This window comes from Lactuca virosa, chromosome 4 (assembly GCF_052849685.1).
Source record: "Lactuca virosa cultivar CGN04683 chromosome 4, Lactuca_virosa_CGN04683_v6, whole genome shotgun sequence".
In the NCBI taxonomy this organism is placed as follows: Eukaryota; Viridiplantae; Streptophyta; class Magnoliopsida; order Asterales; family Asteraceae; genus Lactuca; species Lactuca virosa.
This window is the reverse complement of record NC_136429.1, coordinates 497018520-497035560: the sequence shown is the minus strand read 5'-3', so window position 1 is coordinate 497035560 and position 17041 is coordinate 497018520. Positions and strand designations below refer to the sequence as shown.

The following is a 17041-nucleotide window of genomic DNA, read 5'->3' as shown; positions in this document are numbered from 1 at the left end:
CATTGCTTGCTAGTAACTATATGTCGGCGGTACCTCCCTTACCAAAATTTCAACCCGCCTGGACTCCTTCCTCCCTTAGAAGCGATTGCATTATTATGTGGAAAATTGCTAAAATGATATGATTTTAGGATTTGGTAAACTAGAAACCGGTATAATTGCGATGTTTGGACTGCTTATCGGATGTGTACCTTTGCATTAACGCTAATCGGATAAAGCCCGATACTTGGATAATGATGGAGCGTACTGATTGTGGGATGTTGCCCGTCTCCTTCAATCAAGTTTAATAATCAATTAAGTATTAAATCATCAAGTTTATACAACACAACATCATCACGCATTCATACAAGGCTAAATCTCATGACTCATAATGGAAATACACACATATAGCAATAAAAATACAAATCAATAGTGACAAAATAATCCACAACAATATTTCGCTCTGAAGGAAGTTGAATCGATGTCTATTTGGTATCAGAGAAGAATGAGTTAACACTTGGCATGACCTCCGGTGGCCTTGTACGTAAAAACCTTCGTAGACCATGTTCAGCATATTTTTTACCCTCGTCTTGATTTTCAAGCACAGCTGTCGTACGATGAGCCTTATTCACCCTATACCATCATACCACAATTAATCCCAAAAGGTTCGAAGTACAAAACTTTGTTCATGTGGTTATTATCAGTTACTTATAAAATGCTACAAGTCACCAGTGACCTTTAGTCTTATGAATCAAATAATGATACAGATGTTCTTTTCTTTATCTAATTTTGATGTTAAAAAACATATAAAAAAACAATACCTCACATCAGGGTTCATGACAACATTTCTAGTAAGTTGAAAAACACACATGCCTGTCACAAACGTCATCGCAGCCATCAAAGGATAAACCTATGTCAATATGTCATGTCAAATATGGTTAAAAAGATAAAAATATTCACTTTTTATTACTAAATCAGCCATAATATTATTTATAAATTTATCTAGAACATACTAATCTGATCATATTACCTCTGGTCTCACCCATCGTGGCATTTTTGAAGAACTTTTGCTACTCTTCAAACTCGACAACTTTTAAGAAAATATGTGTAGAATTTATTGATCGACTCACAAGAAATTTAGATATGTGAGAGCAAATAACATATTGCCATGTATTTATACATAGAGAGAGTCATTGGGTTTGACTACATAAAGTTGAAATTCAGCCAACAGATTTGGGTTTGTAAATTTTGTTATTTAAAACATTATTTTGTAGTCATAGGGTTAAATTGGTTGACTTTGATTTAGTGATACCTATGGATTTAGTGGCGGATTTAAAATTTTCGACGAGGGTACATCTCTAACAATTATATATATATATATATATATATATATATATATATATATATATATATATATATATATATATATATATTCCTTTAGAAGTAAGATTGGTGAATAACAAATCAGTTAAAAAAGAAAACACTTTCAAATAGATTGAACAAGTTAAACATATTTAAATTCAGCCAAAATATTTTATTATTATTTGCAACCTCCTCATTATTTTATTTAAAAAAATTAGCTTATATTTATGATCGGATTTTACATACTAATTATTTATAATTAATTTAAAAAGAATTGAAGAAAATTTGTTTAAAAATACAAATAGTTTGTATTTTTGTCTTAAAGAAAATACAAGTGGTAGAAAATGAAAACCAGGTGCTTCAGCCTCTTGATTTTCGTCATGCGCAAGGAATTTATACATATTACGCAATGCTGTACATCATATTCTGAACTTTCCAGACCTTTTTCTTGGCTTTGAAGGACCATTTGGTCATTTCATTCCTCTAAGAAAATTTGAAACTTGTTTACAACTATTTATCATTGATTCAAAATTGATAATAAATACCTAATGCATGTATATCTATCTACAGGTAGAAAACTAAGAATTTGTGAAGAAAGGCCAAATTCAACTTAGTTAAAATAATTATTTGTGAAGCGAAAAATACACGGTTTATTAATAAAATGGCTTAAGGAGACAAAATAACAAGATATTAGTTCTATTATCATGTTAGGTTGACACATAAAAATAAAAATAATTACTGATTTAGTTTTAGTCTTGTTTAAAAATAAAAATAGTCACTGATATAATTAATGGTGCATGAAGTGCATTGGGGACCAGAAGGACCATAGCATGTAAATGTGTATGAATCTCGATATATGTCTCAATCTATGTATTAGTATCACTAATTCACTATACATTTGTCGCCAATTTGGCGGGGATGATTGCTATAATGCGCCACATTACTCATATTTACAGAAACAGCCCCTTGATTAATAAAATAATTATATACTTAGTCCTTGTTTTTAATTCAACATAATTATATTTTTAACATTATAATTTTAAATATGTATTAATTACAGTTGTAGTCCTTATAGTTTTAAATTTCAATAACTGTATTTTTGTTTTTATTTTTAATTTTAATAATTATAGTTTTAGTCTTTATAGTTTATAATTTGCAATATGGTCCTTATAGTTGTTAATTTAAGATACTTATATTTTTAGTCTTTATAGTTTTAATTTGTATTAATTATAGTTTTAACCCCTGCAATATTAATTTCAATAAATATATATTTAGTCCATGTAGTTTTCAATTTTAATAATTACAATTTCGATCCTTGTAGCTTAATAAACAAGGACATCCGCCACCGGTTTATATACATGTATAACTTGTAAATCTGTAATATAATGATATCTTATTACAATTTCCAATATTATATGGTTTTTTAATACAAATGTAAAACAATGGAGAATTTAGTTTTAAAAAGTTTGAAAAAAAAAATAAAACATTATATGTGGACCGATATATATGGTTTCCTAATTTAGTGCGTGTAACACCCATAAAATTCAAGTCAATTTAAAATTTTTCAAAACATTTAAAACCAATAGTTATTACAGATTTGTTTTCAAATAGTCTATATCAGAGTTTTCCCAGGAACATAAACAAAACATGAGGAGCTGTACGATCATGCCTTCACCTTGCCGCGATCCCCTGATGTACCTGAAACAATAAACTAAAACTGTAAGCCCGAAAGCTTAGTAAGTTCCCCCAAAATACTGGTACACTGCACATAACACATATACAAATAACATCATACACTGGGTCCACAGCTTTACAGACTGGATTACCCCTGGGCCTATAGTGTGAGTCTGGATTGCCACCGAGCCCACCATACGAGTCTCCCTCAGCTCGTATCTGGAATGCTCCCGGGTTTGTTGGTTACCGCACGGAGTAGTATCACCTCAACCCATCTCACATAATATGTCGACGTATAACACAACTAATGCACATACTGATAATCACATGATACTATAGGTAGTCCTACAGATCTACCTAACTGACATAACAACTAACATGCAACACTAACTCATACTCAACATACTACCAACTGCTAGGAAATGATATCCAATGGGCCGGCATTGGTGCCTTAGACCCCTTGGTATAGTGAGGATAACCCACCTCGCAACTGTCGACTCGAAGGATAAACTCAACTCTCGGATCACCGCCTCAAACTCCACCACCTATATTCGCCACACAACCATGTTCATAAATTCCCAAAATGCCCCAGAAGTCCAATAGTCAACCCTTGGTCAAAGTCAAAGTCAACTGTCAAAGTCAACAGTCCATGTTGACCTGAACTCGTCGAGTACAACCAGCCACTCGCCGAGTTCCTGCATAACTCGTCAACTCGCCGAGTCACTAGAGTGACTCGTCGAGTTCCTAAGGTTTGCGGCCGTAAACTCCTTGGCCGACTCGTCGAGTTTCCCCTTGCAACTCGCCAATTTCATACATGTCCAAAGGTTGGGAAAACCCTAGCCAACTCGCCGAGTCACTCATCTGACTCGCCGAGCCCACGACAATCTTCATCGGACTCACCGAGTTGACCATGCAACTCACCGAGTCCCTTCAGTCCTTCATCCATAAAGATGCTTTTTACGCCATGCTAAGGTTCCATATTATAGATCCAGCTTCCTAAGGCATGTTTATCACATAAAGTTGCAAACTTTACGTGCATGCAAAGCTCTAAAGTCTTAAAATGACAAAACCAAGCTTTTAAAGAAGTCTTACACTTGAGGGGAGGTTCATACTTGCCAACCTTGACAACATTATGGACCTAGAGACCAAAGAGAACTCAGATTTGAAGTTGCAACTTCAGATCTTAGCTCAAACACAAGAAAGGCTTCTTAAAACCACCCAAAAGAGATCTAGAAAGAAAAGAGCCAAGGTAACAACTTAATACCTTCAAAAGGGTGCCAACTGAAGTAGATCTCTGATTCCCACGAGTTCCTTGCTTCTAATCACTTATTTCCCAAGCTTTTCTCACCAAAATCCTTCTTCAAAGCTTAAACACACCAAATGTAGCATACACACACGAATTAGGGCTTTGGAACGTTAATGGGCTGTAAAGGGGAGGCTGGGGAGGCCAATGATCCTTTAAATAGGGTGCAAAACCCCGGAAATTAGGGTTTCATCCTCTCGCTCCTACTCGTCGAGTCCCCCTCATGGACTCGTCGATTAGGTCACTTAAACACGTGGACCAACCCGCTGCTACTCGAAGAGTCGAGCAACCAACTCGTCGAGTAGGCCTTGAAATCAAGAAAAACTTATGCCCAAATCAAATACCTGAGAATCGGGGCGTTACAATTCTCCCCCACTTGAATTAGACTTCGTCCTCAAAGTCTGACACGGTGAACAACTCCGGATAGTGCTACCGCATTTCTGCCTCTGGCCCCACGTCTACTCGGATCCCCTCCGATGCTCCCACTGTACTTTTACCAAAGGTATCTCCATGTTCCGCAGAACTTTCATCTTCCTCGCCAGTATTGTAACACCTGATTCCTGGTACGTATTTAATTCAAGAATTTCATGTATTTTTTCTCTGGGACTCGATGCGTTGGTGGCCCAACTCGTCGAGTAGAGTCGTGATCCGCGGGGAGTTTAAGTGACCTACTCGACGAGTCGAGAGACCGACTCGGCGAGTAGGTGTTGTTTGAGTGAAACCCTAAATTTGAGGGTTTGCACCCTATTTAAACAACTTATCTCAACCTCCATCGTCCCTTATACTCCCATAAGACATCATATCGAAACCCTAGCCTTGTTTGAGTATTCTAAGGCCATTTTGGTGGATTGTGAAGCTTGAGAAGGGGAATGGAGCTTGGGAGTTCAAGTTGGAGCTTGGAGATCCAGAGATTGTGTTCCATTTCCAGCTCATTTAAGGTAAAAAGCTCCTTCCATGATCTTCCATGTGTTTATTCATCTTTAGGGCTTGGATTTTGGGTATATTTAGGGCTTTCTAAGCCATTTTCGAGTTGTGAAGTGTTATAGGGAGTATTGACTTCATATCTTAGTCATTGGAGGGGTCTCATGGCATAAAGGTGCCAACTTTATGGCTATGAGAGCCCCGTGCATCTTTTAGACATCATTTGTAGTCATGTAGGGCTAAAAGACCCATGCATTGACGTAAAGTTCGTGGCTTTACGTGCTATATCGGCCCTAGGAGGTCAGATCTACCCTTTGGATGAGATGAGCTTGACAGAAATCGAGTTTATGGACATGGACTTTAGTGGACTCGGCGAGTTGTTCTTGGGACTCGACGAGTCGGGTAGTGGTTATCCAACCCTTGCTGTTTTGGGGGTCTGGTTGAGTCTAGAGAAGGACTTAACAAAGATGGACGAGATTATAGACCTGGGAATCGTGGGCCTCGACGAGTATATCGGCCCTAGGAGGCCAGATCTACCCTTTGGATGAGATGAGCTTGACAGAAATCGAGTTTATGGACATGGACTTTAGTGGACTCGGCGAGTTGTTCTTGGGACTCGACGAGTCGGGTAGTGGTTATCCAACCCTTGTTGTTTTGGGGGTCTGGTTGAGTCTAGAGAAGGACTTAACAAAGATGGACGAGATTATAGACCTGGGAATCATGGGCCTCGACGAGTGTTTGACCAGACTCGGCGAGTCCAAGGCAATCTTCCAATCTTTGAAGATGGACTCGACGAGTTGTTCATACAACTCGGCGAGTCATAGACTGGACACATTCTTATGAGGGAGATGAACACGACGAGTTCAAGGTCGAACTCGGCGAGTCGGATGAAGATGGCCCCGATGGTATGATTGAAGAAGAACCCGTCGAGTTCTTGCTAGACTCGACAAGCAGAGACGGGGATTGGTTTGGGTTAGAGAAGTATGGACTCGACGAGTTGGTAAACCAACTCGGCGAGTCAAGTCAACTGGATGTTGACTTTGACCAAAGTTGACTTTGACCGGATTTGAGTTGACCCTGGTTAGGGTTGCCAGTACAAGGTGATAACTTGGATGGGGTTGTCATGTAGGGATTGAGGAATCGAGGAGATTCGGTTTTCACGCCGAGGATAGTTCGGACACTACACGACTTTGAGGTGAGTCTTCTCCTAGTAGGGGTGGGTCTATGGCCACAATGCCAGCCCACAAGTAAGAGTACTGGTTAGATGATTGTCTTTGTGATAATTATATGGGACTTGATATGTGTTATGCTTACTGTGCTTGATATGGTTATGATTGTTATGCTTATTGTGCTTATTATGTGTTAGTAGTAGGAGGGGTGAAATAGTCCCTGGTTACCGGTTGAAAGATACCGAAGGGGAGGGTAGTTCCTAGATACCGGTTGAAAGATACCGAAGGGGAGGGTAGTTCCCGGTTACCGGCTGAAAGATACCGAGGGGGAGTCCAGCTCCCGGTTGAAAGATACCGAGGGTCATGTATTAGTTTGGTATGGGTATGATGGGGGAACTCACTAAGCTTCGTGCTTACAGTTTTAGTTTTAGTTTCAGGTACCTCTTCGTCTAAGGGGAAGGAGCCGGTGGTGTAGCAGCGCATCACACACACATGGTTTCCACATTGAGTTTCTGCGATTGTACTCTGATTTTCATTACTTCTGATGATATGGTTTTGAGACACGACATTATGGTTTTTATAAGTTGATGTAATATTAACAATGTTTTGGTGAACTGTTTTATGAATTACTTAATTAAAAATGAAAATTTTTTGCCTCGAAATTTGGGGATGTGACAAATTGGTATCAGAGCCTTGGTTTGAGGGATTCGGACACACCCTCGGGGAGTGTCTAGACTCAAACCGAGGGATTAAAAGATTTTTCACATAGAAAACAGTTTTCTAAAATTTAAGTTAAAGAATTTTGAGAAAGAACAAGGTGTGTGATGCGTGCGACCGGCCGAGCTCAACTAAGTTTTCCCCAAGATACCCATACTTGTTATGTTATGTTATATGATTTATGATTCTCAGAACTGCATGCTAGATTAGGGCTAAGGATCTAGGAGGATGCCTTGTATGCCTGATGTATGATTCTGAGAACTGCATGCTAGAATAGGGCTAAGGATCTAGGAAGGATGCCTTGAATGCTTGTTGTATGAGCTGTATGCTAGGACTGTTTAGTCAACGGTAGGATAACCTGATTGGGTCATGCTTGATGTGGTTACTCGATGCACGAATGCTGCTTGCTTTGTGCTATAGGGGTTCTGGCTAACTTTAACCAACTAGTGAGCGTATATATGTAACAGTATTTTCAAGCTAGTTAGGGAAAGGTGGTAGGGACTCCAAGTGCAGCTGACGGCGGAGAGTAGGTCGGAGAGTGTCCTAGGAAAGCCTAGGATGAGCTTAGTTGGGAAGTTGTATTAGTAGAAAGGGACTTGGTGAAGTCAAGGCAGTTCTTGAGGAAAGTACGGATAGATGTGGAACGTAGTATGGGTCCGTACTACTGGAAGCAGAGGATCCGTACTCGAATCAAGGAAGGCTGAGACAGAACCGGGAAACCTGGAGAGTGTGCGAGACCTCTCGAGGATATGTATGATCCTGACGTTTATGTGTTTGTTTTCAGTATGGCGATTACACGACATGGAGCAGGATCTGGGTCAGGATCAGGGTCAGGCTCAGGCGCGGGATCCGAGCAGGTTGATAACGGGTTACATGAGTTCATCGCGTCTGAGATCACTAGAGGTATCCTTGAGTCGACCCCTATCATCTTCGGGTCGATCAAGGAGGGGATTATTGAGTTGATGGAGGATCGCCTCCAGGCATTCAGGAGGGACGCGGCGTCCAGCCAGTCGGGTACGCGCACACTGTCTTTCAAGGAGTTTAGAGGGAGTGGTGCGCCGGACTTTCATGGGGTGAAGGACCCCATTGCTGCCAGGAGATGGATCGCAGACATCGAGTCCGCGCAGTTGACGAGCTTCTGCCCGGAAGGGTCGAAGATCCGTTTTGTTGCAGGTTGTTTGAGGGATCGAGCCAGAGATTGGTGGGAGTTAGTTGGGGATTCGTTGGGGGCCCCAACCATTGAGGCTATGACTTGGTTAGATTTTGTGACCAGGTTCAGGGCCGAGTTTGCCCCAGCTGTGGAGCTTCAGCAGCTGGCCAGGGAGTTTTTGGATATGAGGCAGACGACGGAGACTGTGGCGTAGATCACCGCCAAGTTACGGGAGAGGATGAGGAGATGCGGAAGACCCGCTATCATGATATGTTGAGAGCCGACATTCGGGAGCATGTCAGCTATTTGGCCTGCCCGGCCTTGGAGTCCATGATTGCCAGGGCGCAGGAGAGGGAGATTGATTTGGATCACCTCAGGAAGAGGAAGGCAGAGACTAAGCAGGTTACAGGGGTTTCGGGGAAGAAACCCAAGGGATTCGACGCTAGGTCGAAGGGCCAGCAGGGTCGGGACCGCTGTGGGAAGTGCGGTCGGTCACATGAGGGAGGTTGCCGCACTGGGTCGGGTTCCGGCTGCTATAAGTGTGGCAAGACTGGGCATTTTGGCAGGGATTGTACTGCCCCTGCTCCTACGGTTCAGACATCAGACCTGATTTTCTTTCATTGCAATCAGAGGGGCCATAAAAAGGCCAACTGCCCCAGATTGACGACAGCAGTAGCGACGCCGACAGTGGCGCCAACTCCGGTGACTACACGGGTTATGGATGGACGGAAGGTCAAATCAGAGGCTCCAGTGGTGCGGAGCCGAGCGTTTAAGTTGACAACCGAGGAGGCACGCGCCGCACCCGATGTGGTGACGGGTATGATTTCTTCTCTTTGCTCTTTTATGTTATGTCGCTGTGATTTTGATATGATATATGTATGCTTTGTTTAGGATCGTTCCATGTGAACGGTATCCCAGTTCAGGTGTTGTTTGATTCGGGTGCTACCCGATCGTTTGTCTCTCTTGCGCTTAGTAAGAAGTTTCCTGAGTCCTCGGGCATGTTGGATTGCCCTCTAGAGGTCGAGATCGCAGACTAACGGTCAGTGCGAGCATCAGAGGTCTTCAGGGACTGTGTTTTGAGATTGTTCGAGGAGCGTTACCTGGTAGACTTGGTTCCCATACCTTTGCGGGGGAACAAGGTTATTATCGGTATGGATTGGCTAAGCCCCAATGGGGCGGTGATTGACTGCGCGCAACAGTTGGTGCGGATCAGGACCCCAAGTGGGGGAGAGCTGGTGATTCATGGCGAGAGGCTATAGCAAGGACCAGCTTTATGTTTAGCAGCGAGGGCTAGGCGCTACCTTCAGCAGGGTTACGCAGGATATGTCGCCTATATTATGGTTACCCGGGAGGCGGGTAGGGTGACGGTGGGCGATGTGCCAGTAGTACGAGAGTTCGCGGATGTATTCCCAGAGGAGCTGCCTGGGATACCTCCGGAGAGGCAAGTGTAGTTCAGGATCGACCTAGTCCCTGGTGTGGCTCCGATAGCCAAGGCACCGTATCGGTTGGCTCCTCCTGAGATGCAGGAGTTGTCTACACAGCTGCAGGAGCTGTTAGACAAGGGATTCATTAGACCGAGCAGTTCACCCTGGGGAGCCCCAATTTTATTTGTGAAGAAGAAGGACGGGTCGCATCGGATGTGTATAGATTACCGGGAGCTGAATAAGGTAACAGTAAAGAACCGTTACCCACTCCCGAGGATTGATGACCTCTTTGACCAGCTGCAGGGAGCATCTTGGTTCTCCAAGATTGATTTGCGTTCAGGCTATCATCAGATGAGGGTCAGAGAGGAGGATGTGCAGAAGACTGCCTTTCGGACGCGTTATGGTCACTATGAGTTTGTCGTGGTGCCCTTTGGGCTCACCAATGCTCCTGCCGCGTTCATGGATCTCATGAACCGCGTGTGCAGACCGATGTTGGATCGTTCTGTGATAGTTTTCAACGATGACATCTTGGTTTATTCCAAGACGCGAGAGCAGCATGAGGAGCACTTGCGAGAGGTTCTGGATACTTTGAGGAGGGAGAGCTTGTATGCTAAGTTCTCCAAGTGTGAGTTCTGGTTGCGTGAGGTGCAGTTTCTTGGGCACCTTGTCAACCAGAACGGAATTTCGGTCGTCCCGGCCAAGGTGGAGGCCGTGATGAGATGGAAGGTTCCGAGGTCTCCATCTGAGATTCAGAGCTTTCTGGGACTGGCAGGCTATTATCGGAGATTCATTCAGGACTTCTCCAAGATAGCTGTGCCCCTGACCCGGTTGACAAGGAAAGCCGTGGTCTTTCGCTGGGGGCCTGAGCAGCAGGCCGCATTTGAGACGTTGAGACAAATATTGTGCGAGGCGCCAATCTTAGCCTTGTCGGAGGGCATAGAGGATTTTGTAGTATATTGCAATGCGTCCATCTCGGGTTTGGGCGCGGTATTGATGCAGAGAGGGCATGCCATCGCTTACGCTTCGAGGCAGCTGAAGCCTCACGAGGCGAACTATCTGACGCATGATTTGGAGCTGGGGGCTGTTGTTTTCGCCCTCAAGATTTGGCGTCATTACCTCTACGGGGTTCGTTGTACCATTTACATAGACCAAAAAAGCCTGAGGTATCTCATGGATCAGCCAAATCTGAATATGAGGCAGTGTCGGTGGCTCGATGTGGTGAAGGATTATGATTGCGAGATCCTCTACCACCCGGGGAAGGCCAATGTCGTGGCCGGCGCGCTTAGTCGCAAGGCAGCGCTGATCAGGGATATCTGTATGAGGATGACGGTTGTGACTCCGCTGTTGGAGCGGATTCGGGAGGCCTAGCAGGAGGCCATGAAGGAGGAACACCGTAAGAGCGAGCGTATTGTGGGTCAGGTTTCCTCTTTTAATTATGACAGCCGTGGATTGTTGACGCTACACCGTAGAGTGTGTGTCCCATATCATGGGGGTGTGCACCAGGTATTGATGGAGGAGGCGCACAAATCCAGGTTTTCTATTCATCCCGGGGCGACGAAGATGTACATGGATCTTCGTCCTGATTATTGGTGGCCCTACATGAAGAGGGATGTAGCCTGGTTTGTTGAGAGATGCCTGACCTGCAGGAAGGTCAAGGCCGAGCACCAGAGGCCGCACGGAAAGACGCAACTGTTGGACATTCCCATGTGGAAATGGGAAGATATTACTATGGATTTTATCACGAAGCTTCCCAGGACCGCGCGAGGGGTGGATTCGATTTGGGTCATCGTTGATCGATTGACCAAGAGCAACCATTTTATTCCGATTCAGGAGAGAATTTCGGCCGAAAGGTTGGCCGATATCTATATCAGGGAGGTAGTGGCACGGCACGGGGTGCCGGTCTCGGTGATTTCCGACAGGGACATGCGGTTTACTTCCAGATTCTGGAAGAAGTTTCACGACGAGTTGGGTACTCGTCTGCATTTCAGTACTGCTTTTCACCCGCAGACGGATGGTTAGAGTGAGCGGACCATCCAGACTCTGGAGGACATGCTGCGGGCATGTGTTTTAGACTTCGGAGGTAGTTGGGATACTTACCTTCCTTTGGCCGAGTTCTCCTACAATAACAACTATCATGCGAGTATTGACTGTCCTCCTTTCGAGATGTTGTATGGGAGGAAGTGCAAGACCCCGATATGCTGGGGTGAGGTTGGACAGAGGGTCATGGGGAGCACCGAAGTGGTACTCAACACTACGGAGAGGATCCAGGAGGTTCGGAGCAGGCTTCATACTGCTCAGAGTCGGCAGAAAAGTTATGCCAACAAGCGTCGATCGGACCTGGAGTTCTAGGTCGGGGATATGGTACTCCTGAAGGTGTCTCTTTGGAAGGGCATCATTCGATTCAGGAAGCGGGGCAAGCTGGGCCCCAGGTATATTGGACCTTTCAGGGTTGTAGCCTGGGTGGGCAAGGTGGCATATTGACTAGACCTGCCAGCCGAACTCAGTCAGATTCATAGCACTTTTCACGTCACCCAGTTGCAGAAGTGTCTGGTGGACGATTCGGCAGTGGTACCTTTAGAGGATATTCAGCTGGATGATAGCCTGAACTATATCGAGCGGCCAGTGGCGATCCTTGACAGGAAGTTGAAGGATCTGAGGAACAAGAGAGTGGAGATGGTAAAGGTACAGTGGCAGCACCGCAAGGGCTCAGAATAGACCTAGGAGCCGGAGGACGAGATGAGGGAGCACTACCCCGAGCTTTTTCCGGACTCAGCAGCAGACTTCGAGGACGAAGTCTAAAATAAGTGGGGGAGATTTGTAACACCTGATTCCTGGTACGTATTTAATTCAAGAATTTCATGTATTTTTCTCTGGGACTCGACGAGTTGGTGGCCCAACTCGTCGAGTAGAGTCGTGATCCGTGGGGAGTTTAAGTGACCTACTCGACGAGTCGGGAGACCGACTCGGCGACTAGGTGCTGTTTAAGTGAAACCCTAAATTTGAGGGTTTGCACCCCATTTAAACAACTTATCTCAACCTACATCGTCCCTTATACTCCAAGAAGACATCATATCGAAACCCTAGCCTTGTTTGAGTATTCTAAGGCCACTTTGGTGCATTTTTGTGGATTGTGAAGCTTGAGAAGGGGAAAGGAGCTTGGGAGTTCAAGTTGGAGCTTGGAGATCCAGAGATTGTGTTCCATTTCCAGCTTACTTAAGGTAAAAAGCTCCTGCCTTGATCTTCCATGTGTTTATTCATCTTTAGGGCTTGGATTTTGGGTATATTTAGGGCTTTCTAAGCCATTTTCGGGTTGTGAAGTGTTATAGGGAGTATTGACTTTAGATCTTGGTCATTGGAGGGGTCTCATGGCATAAAGGTGCCAACTTTATGGCCATGAGATCCCCATGCATCTTTTAGACATCATTTGTAGTCCTTTAGGGCTAAAAGACCCATGCATGGACGTAAAGTTCGTGGCTTTACGTGCTATATCAGCCCTAGGATGTCAGATCTACCCTTTGGATGAGATGATCTTGATAGAAATCGAGTTTATGGACATGGACTTTAGTGGACTAACGAGTTGTTCTTGGGACTCGACGAGTCGGATAGTGGTTCTCTAACCCTTGCTGTTTTGGGGGTCTGGTTGAGTCTAGAGAAGGACTCAACAAAGAAGGACGAGATTATACACCTGGGAATCATGGGCCTTGACGAGTGTTTGACCAGACTCGCGCGAGTCCAAGCCATCTTCAAATCTTTGAAGATGGAATCGACGAGTTGTTCATACAACTCGGCGAGTCATAGACTGGACACATTCTTATGAGGGATATGAACTCGACGAGTTCAAGGTCAAACTCAGCGAGTTGGATGAAGATGGCCCCGATGGTATGATTGAAGAAGAACCCGTCGAGTTCTTGCTAGACTTGACGAGTAGAGACGGGGATTGGTTTGGGTTAGAGAAGTATGGACTCGACGAGTTGGTAGACCAACTCGGCGAGTCAAGTCAACTGGATGTTGACTTTGACCAAAGTTGACTTTGACCGGATTTAAGTTGACCCTGGTTAGGGTTGCCAGTACAAGGTGATAACTTGGATGGGTTTGTCATGTAGGGATTGAGGAATCGAGGAGAGTCGGTTTTCACCCCGAGGACAGTTCGGACACTACACAACTTTGAGGTGAGTCTTCTCCTAGTAGGGGTGGGTCTACGGCCATAATGCCGGCCCACAAGTAAGAGTACTGGTTAGATGATTCTCTTTGTGATAATTATCTGGGACTTGATATGTGTTATGCTTACTGTGCTTGATATGGTTTTGATTGTTATGCTTACTGTGCTTATTATGTGTTAGCAGTAGGAGGGGTGAAATAGTCCCTGGTTACCGGTCGAAAGATACCAAAGGGGAGGGTAGTTCCTAGATACCGGTTGAAAGATACCGAAGGGGAGGGTAGTTCCCAGTTACTGGTTGAAAGATACCGAGGGGGAGTCCATCTCCCGGTTATGCTTGACAGTTACTGGTTGAAAGATACCGAGGGTCATGTATTATTTTGGTATGGGTATGATGGGGGAACTCACTAAGCTTTGTGCTTACAGTTTTAGTTTTGGTTTCAGGTACCTCTTCATCTAAGGGGAAGGAGCCGGTGGTGTAGCAGCGCATCACACACACATGGTTTCCGCATTGAGTTTCTGGGATTGTACTATGATTTTCATTACTTATGATGATATGGTTTTGAGACACGACATTATGGTTTTTATAAGTTGATGTAATATTGACAATGTTTTGGTGAACTATTTTATGAATTACTTAATTAAAAATGAAAATTTTTGGTCTCGAAATTTGAGGATGTTACAAGTATGGCCACAGGCCTCTCCACGTAATTCAGGCGCTCATCGACCTGAATTTCATCCAATGACACCACTGCCTCCTGATCCATAATGCATTTTCGCAACTGTGAAACGTGGAAAGTGTTGTGGATCCGACAAAGATTATCCGGTAGCTCTAGCCTGTATGCCACCTTGCCAACCCTGGCAATGATCCTGAACGGCCCAATGTATCGGGGAACCGATTTCCCCCTCTTCCTAAAGCGGATCACACCCTTCCAGGGCGAGACCTTCAGCAGTACCATATCCCCAACCGGGAACTCTAACTCAGACGCTGCCTAATCTGTTGAATCTTCTCGCTAGTCTGCAAGACTACTTTCGTCCGTCCCATCATCCTATGTCCGACTTCACCCCAACAAACCGGGGTGCGACATCTCCTCCCAAACAACAGCTCGAAAGGTGGGGCGCCAATGCTTGAATGATAGATGTTGTTGTAGGCGAACTCCGCAAGGGGTAGGTGGGAATCCCAGCTCCCACCGAAGTTAATGACACACGCCCTCAACATAACCTCGAGGGTCTGAATGGTCCACTCGCTCTGACCATCGGTCTGCAGATGAAAAGTTGTACTATAATGCAGCCGCATGCCCAGTTCCTCGTGGAACTTCTGCCAGAAACGGGAGGTAAATCTAACATCTCGGTTGGAAACAATGGAGACCGAAACCCCATGGCGAGCGACGATCTCGCGAACATACACGTCGGCCAACTTCTCGGCCGACGAACTCTCCCGTATAGCTAAGAAATGGGCACTCTTGGTCAATCGATCTACGATGACCCATATAGCATCAAATCCCTTCGCCGTCCTTGGAAACTTGGTAATGAAGTCCATCGCGATCTATTCCCATTTCCACATGGGAATCTTTAAGGGCTGCAGCATACCATGCGGCCTCTGATGCTCGGCCTTGACCATCCTACAGGTCAAGCACCTCTCGACATACCAAGCGATTTCTCGCTTCATATATGGCCACCAGTAACTCAAACTCAGGTCTCGGTACATCTTGGTGGCCCCCGGGTGAATAAAGTAGTGAGACTTATGAGCCTCCTCCATGACTGTCTGTCTGACCCCACCAGACATCGGAACCCATACCCGAACGCATCAAGTCAATAATCCCCGGCTATTCAGCACAAACCGGGTGTTCTCGGCCTTGATCCTCTCCAACTTCCAGTTCTCCGGTCGCATGCCCTCAACCTGAGCATCTCTGATCAAACTCACAACAGGAGAATCCACCGCTATCCTCATACATACCGTTGGGGTGGAAGACCCAGCTGACTTATGGCTCAAAGCGTCCGCCACCACATTCGCTTTACAGGGGTGGTAAAGGATCTCGCAATCGTAGTCCTTGACTACATCCAGCCACCTGCGCTGCCTCATATTCAGGTTCGGCTGATCCATGATATGCTTCAAGCTCTTGTGATTTGTGTATATGTTGGATTAATGTCTAAGTCCATAACTATATTTGGTATGTATTTGACCCGACCCGGCATGGTCCATTTGGGTTGCACTTCACCGGCACAATTTATATGGATAGTCTTTTGAGAATAGTATATTTATGATTTATATTAATATATTATAAGTTCTAATATATTAATATGGAATCATATTATTTAATTAGTATTGATCAAGAATTAATTTAGAATTAATTAAGTGATCAAAAAGAACTAATTAAATATGGACTCTTATATATATGGAATGGGCCAAGTTCATTTAGGTTGGACTAAGCTTTCATGGATGGTCCATGGAGCTTTTAACCCATGGATCCTATGTAAATGAAAGGTCATGGATATTAGGGTTTACATGGATGTATCCCTAATCCTCCATAATATATAAAGGGGTCCTTGGCTCACAAAATTGGCACAAGTGTGTGAAAATAAGAGTGGGCCGATTTTAGTGTGCATACATATTCTCTCAAGTTCTTCCAAAGTGTTTTGGTGATTTATGATTCCATTTGAGGCTTCCACACTATTGGGGCTAAGCTCTTAAAGCTTGAAGACATCAAGCTACATCAAAAGGTATGTCATCTAACTAGAACTTTGTAGTATAGGTGCTTCATAATATGCTAGTTAGGATGAAACCTTGGAATAGTTAATATTTGCATGTATAATAGAGAAAACATAGATCCAAGGTTTATAGGGTTGCATGTACACCATAGGAGTGTTAGAATGCTCAAAACCCAACAGTGGTATCAGAGCCATGGGTTGTTTTCTGTTATATTGATGCAAATGTTTTATTTTCAAGTTGAAAAAAAAGGAAAAAAAACATGACGTTTGTCAAATTTTAAGATAATTACTTGTTTTGTGAAAAACGAATTATTTGTAAAATTTGAATCATTTGTTATATGAATTGAATTAGGTCAAATTTAGTAAAAGATAAAATGATATGATTATTTTATTAGTTTTAAAAGTTTGATCTAAATGTTTTAAGGAGTTACATATTTTGTCATAAAATTTTGGAGCTCAAAAGTTTTTTTTAAAGTTGTG

The 17041-nt window shown here is 44.0% G+C and overlaps 1 protein-coding gene across 1 annotated transcript; it reads right to left on the bottom strand.

Annotated features, from left to right (window-relative positions):
- Positions 1–277: 277 nt before the first annotated feature.
- Positions 278–1132, bottom strand: LOC145169402 (uncharacterized). The gene is made up of 3 exons (XM_079087963.1): positions 1007–1132; positions 798–886; positions 278–609 (listed from the first exon to the last, which is right to left on the bottom strand). Exons 1-3 carry the CDS (start codon positions 1028–1030, stop codon positions 462–464), a joined length of 261 nt encoding a protein of 86 aa, XP_078944089.1. The 5' UTR covers positions 1031–1132; the 3' UTR covers positions 278–461.
- Between the last annotated feature and the right edge of the window lie 15909 nt (positions 1133–17041).